General features: G+C 50.1%; 1 protein-coding gene across 1 annotated transcript in view; it reads left to right on the top strand.

Annotated features, from left to right (window-relative positions):
* The window catches only part of col16a1 (collagen, type XVI, alpha 1), a 414952-nt gene that overhangs the window by 289884 nt on the left and 111204 nt on the right, over positions 1-13864 (top strand). The window contains exons 38-41 of the mRNA XM_063033604.1: positions 7373-7399; positions 9927-10004; positions 11769-11819; positions 11944-12015. Coding sequence (XP_062889674.1) covers positions 7373-7399; positions 9927-10004; positions 11769-11819; positions 11944-12015 — 228 coding nt within the window. The remainder of the gene's footprint in view (positions 1-7372; positions 7400-9926; positions 10005-11768; positions 11820-11943; positions 12016-13864) is intronic.

The following is a 13864-nucleotide window of genomic DNA, read 5'->3' on the forward strand; positions in this document are numbered from 1 at the left end:
CCACACTGACCCAGTATCCCATTCTGTGGTCTCACACTGACCCCGTATCCCACACTGACCCAGTATCCCATTCTGCGGTCTCACACTGACCCAGTCTCCCATTCTAGGGTCTCACACTGACTCAGTATCCCATTCAGGGGCCTCACACTGACTCAGTATCCCATTCTGGGGTCTTACACTGACCCAGTCATCCACTCTGAAGGTCTTCCACTAACCCAGTCTTCCATTCTGGGGTTTCACACTGACTCCGTATCCCACACTGACCCAGTATCCCATTCTGTGGTCTCACACTGACCCAGTCTCCCATTCTGCGGTCTCACACTGACCCTGTATCCCACACTAACCCAGTCTGCCATTCTGGGGTCTCACACTGACACCGTATCCCTCACTGACCCAGTATCCCAATCTGTGGTCTCACACTGACCCAGTCTCCCACACTGATCCAGTCTCCCATTCTGCGGTCTCACACTGACCCTGTATCCCACACTGACACAGTATCCCATTCTGGGGTCTCACACTGACCCCGTATCCCACACTGACACAGTATCCCATTCTGGGTCTCACACTGACCCCGTATCCCACACTGACCCAGTATCCCATTCTGGGGTCTCACACTGACCCAGTCTTCCATTCTGGGGACTCACACTGACCCAGTCTCCCATTCTGGGGTCTCACACTGACCCCGTATCCCACACTGTCCCAGTATCCCATTCTGTGGTCTCACACTGACCCAGTCTCCCATTCAGGGGTCTCACACTGACCCCGTATCCCACACTGACCCAGTATCCCATTCTGGGGTCTCACACTGACCCAGCCTCGCATTCTGGCGGTCCCACACTAAGGATCTCACACTGACAGTGTCCCACAGAAAAGATGTAAATAAGGTTGAAGAGTACAGAGAAAATATACAAGATGTTGCTGGGACTGGAGGACCTGATTGAATAGGTGAGCACTTTATTCCTTGGAATGTACAAGATAAAGGGGAGATCTGATAGAGGGATCCAAAATCGTGATGGGTATAGGTAGGGTAAATACAAGCAGACCTTTTCCACTGGGGTTGTGGGACTACAAGTGGAGGTCATGGGTTAAGGAAGAAAGGTGAAAAGTGTAGGGGGAACATAAGGGAAAATTTCTTTATACAGACAGCCATATGAGCTGCTACTGCCAGGGGTGTGTGCGGGCTCGATTTCAACATTTAAGAGCAGTTTGGATAGGTACATGGATATGTAAGGGAGGGCTTTGAACCGGTGCAGGTCAATGGGAGTAGACAGTTTAAATAGATTGGCACAGACTAGATGGGCCACAGGGCCTGTTTCTATGCTGTACTTTTCTATGACTCCAACAGTACAACACAGTATGGGCCCTTAGGCAAAACACTACAACACATTCCGAGCCCTTTGGAACAACAATACAACACAGTACGGGCTCTTTCACACAACAGTGCTACACAGTACAGGCCCTTGTACACAACAGTACAACACAGTACAGGCCCTTGTACACAACAGTACAACACAGTACAGGCCCTTTGGCACAACAGTGCTATACAGTACGGGCTCTTGTACACAACAGTACAACACATTACGGGCTCTTGTACGCAAGAATACAACACAGTACAGCTCTTTCGCACAACAGTACAACACAGTACGGGCCCTTTGGCATAACAGTACTATACAGTACAGGCCCTTGGGCACATTGATATGATACAGTACAGGCTCTTTTGCACAGAACCAGGGGGGCTAAGCACATAGTCATGTGACGCAGTTGTGATCGAGATTATGGAGGAGGTAAGACCATAAGACATAGGAGCAAAATTAGGTCATTTGGCCCATTGAATCTTCTCTGCCATTCAATCATGGCTGATCCTTTCCCCCCGCCACAGCCGCACTGCCCAGTATTCTCCCCATAACATTTGATGCCATGTCCTATCAAGAGCCTATCAATCTCTACCATAAATACACCCAATGACCTGGCCTCCACAGCTGCCTGTGGCAACAAATTCCACAAATTCACCACCCTTTGGCAAAATAAATTTCTCTGCTTCTGTTTTAAATGAACACTCCTCCATCCTGAGACTGTATCCTCTTGTCCTAGACTCCCCCAGCATGGGAAACATCCTTCCCACATCTACTCTATCTAGGTCTTTCAACATTCAAAAAGTTTCAATGAGATCCCCTCTCATCCTTCTGAGTTCCAGCGAGTACAGTCCCAGAGCCATCAAACGTTCTTTGCATGCTAACCTTTTCATTCCTAGAATCATCCTTGTGAACCTCCTCTGGACCCTCTCCAATACCATCACATCTTTTCTTAGATGAACAGTCCAAAACTTTTCACAATACTCAAGGTGAAGCCTCACCAGTGCTTTAAATCCTCAGCGTCACATCCCTGCATTTATATTCTAGACCTCTTGAAATGAATGCTAACATTACCTTTGCCTTCCTCACCGCCGACTTGACCTGCAGGTTAATCTTTAGGGTGTTTTGCACAAGGAATCCCAAGTCCCTTTGCATTCAGATTTTTGGATTTTCTCCCTGTTTAGAAAATAGTCCACTCATTTATTTCTACTACCAAAGTGCATGACCATGCATTTTCCAACACTATATTTCATTTGCCATTTTCTTGCCCATTCTCCAAATTTGTCTAAGTCCTTCTGCAGCCTACATGTTTCCCCACTAATCTTCCTATTATCCGCAAACTTGGCAACAAAGCCAATTCCATCATCTAAATCAATGATATAAGCATAAAAAGAAGTGGTCCCAACTCTGACCCCTGCGGAACACCTCTAGTCACTGGCAGCCAAACAGAAAAGAATCCTTTTGTTCCCACTCACTGCCTCCTCTAACCAATGCTCTAATCAGCCAATGTTCTAACCATGCCAGTAGCTTTCCTGTAATATCATGAGCTCTTAACTTGGTAAGCAGCCTCATGTGTGGCACCTTGTCAAAGGCCCAGCTAGTCCCAGCACAAAAGTCCAAATATACAACATCCACTTTATCTATCCTACTTGTAATCTCCTCAAAGAATTCCAGGCAAGATTTTCCCTTAAGGAAACCACGCTGACTTTGTCCTGTCTTGTCCTGTGTCACCAAGTACTTCATCACCTCGTCCTTAACAATTGACTCTAACATCTTCCCAACCACTGGGGTCAGGCTAACTGGTCTATAATTTCCTTTCTACTGCCTTCCTCCTTTCTTAAAGAGTGGAGTGACATTTGCAATTCTACAGACCACTGGTGCCATGCCAGACTCCCAATGATGTTTGAAAGATCATTACTAATGCCTCCATAATCTCTACCACTAGCACCTTCAGAACCCTAGGGTGCAGTTCATCTGGTCCGGGTGACATAGGTCTTTCAGCTTTTTGAGCACCTTCTCCCTTGTAATAGTAACTGCACTCATTTCTCTTCTTCCACACATACAACATCTGACACGATGCTAGTGTCTTCCACAGTGAAGACTGATGCAAAATACTCATTTAATTCATCAGCCATCTCCTCGTCACCTGTTATTATTTCTCTGGCCTCATTTTCTATGTTGCCAATCTGAACTGACTGGGGACTGCAAGTGAGGATATTGAGGGTCCAATTGCACAAGAAGATATTGAGACCAAGGAGTAGTGTGAAAGATGCCTGTAATTTCCTGTTGTTTTGTTTCAGGACTGTCAGGCTGTCTGTATCAGTTTAAAGGCTAAACTATTTTTGATGTTATCTGATCAGTTACATATTTTATCAAACTGTTTAAAATATTGCTGTTGTTTTTAATATTGCTCTGGGCATATATAGTTGTCAATGCAAATTGTAATATCTCCTCTGTTCAAAGGAGAACAACCCCACTTAACTCTGGAATCACTTCAACTGATCTCTTCTGGAGCCTCTCCAAATCTTTTATGTCCTTCTGAAGTATGACACCAAGATCTTTGCCTAGTGTTACAGCTGTAGCTGAACCAGAATTCATCAGGACTCACTTGCCCTTTTTAGAAATAATAACAGAAATGTTGATGTCTCTTTTCATAAACCCAAGGAACCCATGTAACTTTTTAACCATATGACATATATAACCATATAACAATTACAGCATTGTAATTATATATGGTAACTTTTTAACTACTCTTCGCTTGTCTGAAGCTTTCAATGAGCATTGCGCATTTACCCAGATCTCTCCATTCCTGCATCCCTTTTCAACTGCCCTTCTGTTTGCATCATCTCTTCATTCTCCTGACGTGATGCAGTTGTAGAGTTGTGAATTTCAGATTTGCTGATACCGTATTATTTGGTTCTGGGACTCCCTGCTGAGTTTACAGGAACATGTGCAATTATAGGTTCATCTGTGCACTATTGTTTATTGGAAAATGACATTTCTGAAGCTAGCTCAGTTGCTGAATTTGTACAAAGCCCCTAAGCAGTGTAAAGATTTCTTCCATGTTCCAGTCTGTGCTCTGGCCTTGATTCTGAATTAGAACCCAACAAGGTTAAGGTTTGTGGTGTTCTTCTTTGGCAAGAAGCAATGCCCATGCCCTGGCTTAACCCTGCCCACAGGGCTCTGACCTGCTCCTTTCTCCAGTTTCCTGTCTGCACAATACACCTGTGCCATGGCACTCCAATAACTGCTGGTCCAGCTCTAGACACTAGAGGGCGTAGAACTTCCAAATCAGGGGAACAGTAGCCTGTAATTGATCAGTGATGAAATTAGAAAGCAGGTTTTCACACATTAGGAAGAGAATTTTCAAACTCTCCTTACTGTAAATAGTCACAGAGCAATACCACATGGATGCAGGTATTGCACCGTGCTCACCCAGCTAGTCCCAGCACAACCAGTCCACGGCAACCACAGTGCTCACCCAGCTAGTCCCAGCACAACCAGTCCACGGCAACCACAGTGCTCACCCAGCTAGTCCCAGCACAACCAGTCCACGGCAACCACAGTGCTCACCCAGCTAGTCCCAGCACAACCAGTCCACGGCAACCACAGTGCTCACCCAGCTAGTCCCAGCACAACCAGTCCACGGCAACCACAGTGCTCACCCAGCTAGTCCCAGCACCACCAGTCCACGGCAACCACAGTGCTCACCCAGCTAGTCCCAGCACAACCAGTCCACGGCAACCACCGTGCTCACCCAGCTAGTCCCAGCACAACCAGTCCACGGCAACCACCGTGCTCACCCAGCTAGTCCCAGCACAACCAGTCCACGGCAACCACCGTGCTCTCCCAGCTAGTCCCAGCACAACCAGTCCACGGCAACCACCGTGCTCACCCAGCTAGTCCCAGCACAACCAGTCCACGGCAACCACAGTGCTCACCCAGCTAGTCCCAGCACAACCAGTCCACGGCAACCACCGTGCTCACCCAGCTAATCCCAGCACAACCAGTCCACGGCAACCACCGTGCTCACCCAGCTAGTCCCAGCACAACCAGTCCACGGCAACCACCGTGCTCACCCAGCTAGTCCCAGCACAACCAGTCCACGGCAACCACAGTGCTCACCCAGCTAGTCCCAGCACAACCAGTCAACGGCAACCACAGTGCTCACCCAGCTAGTCCCAGCACAACCAGTCCATGGCAACCACAGTGCTCACCCAGCTAGTCCCAGCACAACCAGTCCACGGCAACCACAGTGCTCACCCAGCTAGTCCCAGCACAACCAGTCCACAGCAACCACGGTGCTCACCCAGCTAGTCCCAGCACAACCAGTCCATGGCAACCACGGTGCTCACCCAGCTAGTCCCAGCACAACCAGTCCACGGCAACCACAGTGCTCACCCAGCTAGTCCCAGCACAACCAGTCCACGGCAACCACCGTGCTCACCCAGCTAGTCCCAGCACAACCAGTCCACGGCAACCACCGTGCTCACCCAGCTAGTCCCAGCACAACCAGTCCACGGCAACCACAGTGCTCACCCAGCTAGTCCCAGCACAACCAGTCCACGGCAACCACAGTGCTCACCCAGCTAGTCCCAGCACAACCAGTCCACGGCAACCACAGTGTTCACCCAGCTAGTCCCAGCACAACCAGTCCACGGCAACCACAGTGCTCACCCAGCTAGTCCCAGCACAACCAGTCCACGGCAACCACAGTGTTCACCCAGCTAGTCCCAGCACAACCAGTCCACGGCAACCACAGTGCTCACCCAGCTAGTCCCAGCACAACCAGTCCACGGCAACCACCGTGCTCACCCAGCTAGTCCCAGCACAACCAGTCCACGGCAACCACAGTGCTCACCCAGCTAGTCCCAGCACAACCAGTCCACGGCAACCACCGTGCTCACCCAGCTAGTCCCAGCACAACCAGTCCACGGCAACCACAGTGCTCACCCAGCTAGTCCCAGCACAACCAGTCAACGGCAACCACAGTGCTCACCCAGCTAGTCCCAGCACAACCAGTCCATGGCAACCACAGTGCTCACCCAGCTAGTCCCAGCACAACCAGTCCACGGCAACCACAGTGCTCACCCAGCTAGTCCCAGCACAACCAGTCCACGGCAACCACGGTGCTCACCCAGCTAGTCCCAGCACAACCAGTCCATGGCAACCACGGTGCTCACCCAGCTAGTCCCAGCACAACCAGTCCACGGCAACCACAGTGCTCACCCAGCTAGTCAACATAAAATGCTATGGCGTTACAGGAAAGGTACTAGCATGTATAGTGGAATGGCTGACAGGGAGGAGAGAGGGGAGGGAGGGAAAGGGAGAGAGAGATATAGAGTTCTAGTTCTAGTTCTAAATCTGTTGGGAGCAAAGGATGTTGGAAATGGTGAGGTGGAGGACCATGAGAGGGGAGTTGTGGGACAGCTGGCAGAGAAGTAGTGCCAGGGTGGGCAGAGGGTACAGACACACCAATCACTGAGACACCAGGCAAGGTCATTTGATCCCAAACAATTGGATTTCTGAACATTACAGAATGCCTCTCTGGCATTATCCACTCCCTGCCCTCTGCCTTTCCCTTTGCCCCACCATGATTCCTCTCTCCCTGTCCCCTTTCCACTCTCAGTCCAGAACAGAGACCCATATGAGATTCAGGTCTATCATCGCTCACATATGTCATGGAATCCGTGTTTTTTTGCGGCAGCAGTACAGTGCAATACATACTTGTTCATTGTCCATTGAGAAATCTGGTGACAAATGGGAAGAAGCTGATCCTAAAATGCTGAATGTGTGTCTTTAAGCTCCTGTACTTTCTCACTGATGGTGGTAATGAGAAGATGGTATGTCCTGGGTGGTGAGGGTCCTTAATGATGGATGCTGGCTTTTTAAGTCATCGCCTTTTGCATTGTAGTTTAATATGGAAGGAGGGGCCACAGTCAGCCACAGCACATTTAAAAGATTTACTACCAGCACAATGTAAACTGACAGAGATTTCTTCCTTTATGTCCCTGCTTTAGGGTGTGGCTGGAATTAAAGGTGAAAAGGTAAGGTTTGTTTTACGTTTCTGTATTTCTGGGAAAATCCAGAATTTTCCACAGAGACAGTAGATGAAGGGGCTGATAATTATAACATTACTGCTGGACTTCAGTGTTTGCAATCTCCTGTGTGTCCAGTCTGAATAGTGGGCCTCACACTCCCTGCACTACTGCCCACTCTGTCCATGTTGGGTCCCATAGATGCAGAGAGGGCAAGGAAGGCTGTGCCCTGCTCATGGTGGGGGAGAAGCTGTGGACATCCTCACCATCCACTATCCCCTGCTCTGTGTCCTGGCTCCTACCGCCTCTGGGCGACAGAGGTGATTGTGCTGGCGAGACTGCCTTGGGGAGGATTCCTGTGCGTAGAGGTGGATCCAGGTTCTGCAGGGCTTTGCGGGTTGGAGTTTGAGGTCTGTCTGCCTTACATAGGGTAGGGAGACTGGCAGTGAGTGCATGATGTCTGGCACTACCTGCTCACTGGGGGAGTTGGCAAGGTCGGAGCAGCTTAACGTATGGAGCAAGCAGAGGTCATGCCCGCCACGGGGAAGATGTGCCATTATGTCCTGGGACGGTGTAGGCCAGGACCTCTCCCTTGTTCCAGGTGAAGCCTCATTCTGGGAATGATCCCCTAGGTGAGGAGTTTGTGGTGTGCTGACAGATACCTGGAAGTATCCATCAATTTTACCAACATGTGGGAAATGATCACAATCCTGAATTCCAGGTGTGAACTACAGCATTGAAATGAAAAGGGAACCGTGTCAAATAATTCCAGACGTACTGTGTGTAACCTCTGGGGTACTGATTGGGACTGTTTGACAGGACTCTGTGCAGAGGCCTTCAATGTAGAGGGAATGTTCCCTTTGGAGTCATAGAAACATAGAAACATAGAAAATAGGTGCAGGAGTAGGCCATTCGGCCCTTCGAGCCTGCACCGCCATTTATTATGATCATGGCTGATCATCCAACTCAGAACCCCGCCCCAGCCTTCCCTCCATACCCCCTGACCCCTGTAGCCACAAGGGCCATATCTAACTCCCTCTTAAACATAGCCAATGAACTGGTCTCAACAGTTTGCTGTGGCAGAGAATTCCACAGATTCACCACTCTCTGTGTGAAGAAGTTTTTCCTATTCTCGGTCCTGAAAGGCTTCCCCTCTATCCTCAAACTGTGACCCCTCGTTCTGGACTTCCCCAACATCGGGAACAATCTTCCTGCATCCAGCCTGTCCAATCCCTTTAGGATCTTATACGTTTCAATCAGATCCCCCCTCAATCTTCTAAATTCCAACGAGTACAAGCCCAGTTCATCCAGTCTTTCTTCATATGAAAGTCCTGCCATCCCAGGAATCAATCTGGTGAACCTTCTTTGTACTCCCTCTATGGCAAAGATGTCTTTCCTCAGATTAGGGGACCAAAACTGCACACAATACTCCAGGTGTGGTCTCACCAAGGCCTTGTACAACTGCAGTAGTACCTCCCTGCTCCTGTACTCGAATCCTCTCGCTATAAATGCCAGCATACCATTTGCCTTTTTCACCGCCTGCTGTACCTGCATGCCCACTTTCAATGACTGGTGTATAATGACACCCAGGTCTTGTTGCACCTCCCCTTTTCCTAATCGGCCACCATTCAGATAATAATCTGTTTTCCTATTTTTGCCACCAAAGTGGATAACTTCACATTTATCCACATTAAATTGCATCTGCCATGAGTTTGCCCACTCACCCAACCTAACCAAGTCACCCTGCATCCTCTTAGCATCCTCCTCACTGCTAACACTGCCACCCAGCTTCGTGTCATCCGCAAACTTGGAGATGCTGCATTTAATTCCCTCATCCAAGTCATTAATATATATTGTAAACAACTGGGGTCCCAGCACTGAGCCTTGCGGTACCCCACTAGTCACCGCCTGCCATTCTGAAAAGGTCCCGTTTATTCCCACTCTTTGCTTCCTGTCTGCTAACCAATTCTCCACCCACACCAATACCTTACCCCCAATACCATGTGCTTTAAGTTTGCACACTAATCTCCTGTGTGGGACCTTGTCAAAAGCCTTTTGAAAATCCAATTATACTACATCCACTGGTTCTCCCCTATCCACCCTACTAGTTACATCCTCAAAAAATTCTCACTGCAAAGTGAGCCTCACTGTGGAGTGACCCTTCCCTTTGGAGTCACCCTCAATATAGAGGGAACCTCACTGTGGAGTGACCCTTCCCTTTAGAGTCACCCTCAATGTAGAGGGAACCTCACTGTGGAGTGACCCTTCCCTTTGGAGTCACCCTCAATGTAGAGGGAACCTCACTGTGGAGTGACCCTTCCCTTTGGAGTCACCCTCAATGTAGAGGGAACCTCACTGTGGAGTGACCCTTCCCTTTGGAGTCACCCTCAATGTAGAGGGACCTTTGCTGTGGATGAACCTTCATGTAGAGGGACCCCTCAGCTGTGGAGTGAGAGCTCTCTGTAAGTTTCACCCTTCTGCCAGCCTGTTGCAGCAGGAAGAGGTGGATGACCATGTCTGCTCCTTCCCCCCACAGGGAGCAGCAGCTGAACCCTGTTTCTGTGTGTATGGGCCTCCGACTGAGCCAGGGGATGGACAACAACCGGGAACTTCTGTAAGTACCACGTGGCAGTGTGCAGTGAGCACTGCGGCCTGTGTGCTTAGTATAGGGCTGGGCACTCCTGCTCATTGACACAGATTTTCACAGCATTAATTACAATTAAAATCAGAGTCAGGTTTATTATCACCGGCATGTGATGTGAAATTTGTTAATTTAGCAGCAGCAGTTCAGTGCAATATATAATAGAGAAGAGGAAAAAAAATAATGATTAATAAGTAAATGAATAGATTTTAAACAGAAACACTGTATATTAAGAAAAGTGGGGTAGTGAGGTAGGGTTCAATGTCTATTTAGGAATCGGACGACAGAGGGAAAGAAGCTGTTCCTGAATCGCTGAGTGTGTGCCTTCAGGCTTCTGTACCCCCTACCTGGTGGTAACAGTGAGAAAAGGGCATGCCCTGGATGCTGGAGTCCTTAATAATGGATGCTGCCTTTCTGAGGCACCACTCCTTGATGATGTCCTGGGTATTTTGTAGCTAAGATGGAGCTGACTAAATTTACAACCCTCTGCATCTTCTTTCGGTCCTGTGCAGTAGCGCCCCCCCACACACACACACCAGACAGTGATGCAGCCTGTCAGAATGCCCTCCACAGTATGTCATCTATAGAAGTTTTTGAGTGTATTTGTTGACATGCCAAATCTCTTCAAACTCCTAATAAAGTACAGTATAGCCACTGTCTTGCCTTCTTTATAACTACTTTGATATGTTGGGACCAAGTTAGATCTTCAGAGATCTTGACAACCAGGAACTTGAAGCTGCTCACTCTCTCCCCTTCTGATCCCCCTATGTGGATTGGGATGTGTTCCTTTGTCTTACCCTTCCTGAAGTCCACAATCAACTCTTTTGTCTTACTGATGTTGAGTGTCCAGTTCTTGCTGTGGCACCACTCCACTAGTTGGCATATCTCACTCCTGTACGCCCTCTCGTCACCACCTGAGATTCTACAAGGAGGATATATTATCAGCAATCTGCAATGATTGTGATCTTCTGGTTAAGAAGTCAAGGATCCAATTGCAAAGGGACGTACAGAGGCTCAGGTTCTGCAACTTCTCAGGCAGAATTGTGGGAATGATGGTATTAACTGCTGAGCTATAGTCAATGAATAGCATACTGACATAGGTGTCTGTATTGCAGATGGATGCAAAGAGCAGACACAATGACCTCAGTGGCTGCTTGCTGCACTCCAGGGACAGAATTACTCAAACAGAGAATGTTTGAGTACAGATTAAGTGATATTGAAGAGTGTGGGATATTGAAGAAAGTTATCTGAGTGGATAGATGAGCAATTTCTCTTGGGTATGACCCGAGGATGAGGGACCCAGTCTAATGACAGAGGAAGCCCTTCCAATGGGGACTCTTCCCCACCTCACGGCTGCTGGGAGATTTGGCCACTGATGGCAAGCATTAGCTGAATCATTCATTTTAACCTGGAATTCTGGGCTTCCTACCCATTAGAAGAGCAGTATGAGCTGGTAGAAGGGGTGAGGTCGCACTTCAGCCATTATTTCAATGACTGGTGGAACGAACACTGCAACAGCAACCCTTGTTAAAGAGTTCTCACAACCAGCTGTTTCATGTTCAGCTGATAGATTGAGATGAGTAACAATGCCCACAGTCCGGGTCATTTGGCCTACGAGTGCCATGTTCCCTGTTTGATCCTGTGACTTCCCACGGAAAGAATGTGAGCATGGCATGTTCCCAGCCCTGTGCGGTTACTCAGACCTGACCTAATGCCTTTATTGTTGCCCCTGGACAGGGACAACACGGACTGCCGGGGGCTCCTGGTGAGCGAACGATGTGGCCAATGGTGAGTTACACCCAACATTGGGGTGGTGCTCGTGGTCAGACAGTCCTGCGAAACGCTACATTCAGCTTCACTCCCGCGTATGAGTTCACATTAGAATTGACTTTTTCCTTTTTCTCTTTTTCAGGGCCCCCCCGGTCCTCCAGGGCCACCTGGACCACCTGGACCTCCCGGAGTCCCTGGGGGAATGGGACGGCAGGTAAGGCAGGAACTGAGGCAGAGTGTCTAAGCTTCACTCCACAAATCTGAACCTCACTTTCAACAGCATACACAAAACCCCTCACTTTCACACCGACACACTCCATACCCCGGACTTCAACACCGACACACTGAATGCCCCTCACTATAACGCTGACACACTCTACACCCTCCACTGTAACACTGAAAAACAACACACCCCTCACTGTGACACCGACACACGCCACACCCCTCACTGTGACACCGACACACGCCACACCCCTCACTGTGACACCGACACACCCCACACCGCTCACTGTAACACCGACACACGCCACACCCCTCACTGTGACACCGACACACCCCACACCCCTCACTGTGACATCGACACACCCCACACCGCTCACTGTATCAGTGATGCACACCCCACACCCCTCACTGTGACACCGACACACCCCACACCGCTCACTGTATCGGTGATGCACAACCCACACCCCTCACTGTGACACCGACACACCCCACACCACTCACTGTGACACTGACACACCCCACACCCCTCACTGTGACACCGACACACCCCACACCACTCACTGTGACACCGACACACCCCACACCACTCACTGTGACACTGACACACCCCACACCCCTCACTGTGACACTGACACACCCCACACCCCTCACTGTGACACCGACACACCCCACACCACTCACTGTGACACTGACACACCCCACACCCCTCACTGTGACACCGACACACCCCACACCACTCACTGTCTCCGACGCACCCCACACCCCTCAGTCTAACACCGATACACCCCAAACCCCTCACTGTGCCTCCGACACACCCCACTCCCCTCACTGTGACACCGACACACCCCACTCCCCTCACTGTGACACCGACACACCCCACACCCCTCACTCTGACACTGACACACCCCACACTGCTCACTGTGACACTGACACACCCCATACCCCTCACTCTAACACCGACACACCCCACACCACTCGCTGTATCAGTGATGCACACCCCAAACCACTCACTGTGACACCGACACACCCCACATCCCTCAGTCTAACACCGATACACCCCACACCCCTCACTGTGACACCAACGCACTCCACACCCCTCACTGTGACACTGACACACCCCACACCCCTCACTGTGACATCGACACACCCCACACCGCTCACTGTGACACTGACACACCCCATACCCCTCACTCTAACACTGACACACCCCACACCCCTCACTGTGACACTGACACACCCCACATCCCTCACTCTGACACTGACACACCCCACATCCCTCACTCTGACACTGACACACCCCACACTGCTCACTGTGACACTGACACACCCCATACCCCTCACTGTGACACCAACGCACTCCACACCCCTCACTGTGACACCGACACACCCCACACCCCTCACTGTGACACTGACACACCCCACATCCCTCACTGTGACACCGACACACCCCACACCGCTCACTGTATCAGTGATGCACACCCCATACCCCTCACTGTGACACTGACACACCCCACACTGCTCACTGTGACACTGACACACCCCATACCCCTCACTCTAACACCGACACACCCCACACCACTCACTGTGACACCAACGCACTCCACACCCCTCACTGTGACACCGACACACCCCACACCCCTCACTGTGACACTGACACACCCCACATCCCTCACTGTGACACCGACACACCCCACACCCCTCACTGTGACACTGACACACCCCACACCCCTCACTGTGACACTGACACACCCCACATCCCTCACTGTGACACCGACACACCCCACACCCCTCACTGTGACACTGACACACCCCACACCCCTCACTGTGACACTGACACACCC

Source organism: Mobula hypostoma, chromosome 26 (genome assembly GCF_963921235.1).
Source record: "Mobula hypostoma chromosome 26, sMobHyp1.1, whole genome shotgun sequence".
In the NCBI taxonomy this organism is placed as follows: domain Eukaryota; kingdom Metazoa; phylum Chordata; class Chondrichthyes; order Myliobatiformes; family Myliobatidae; genus Mobula; species Mobula hypostoma.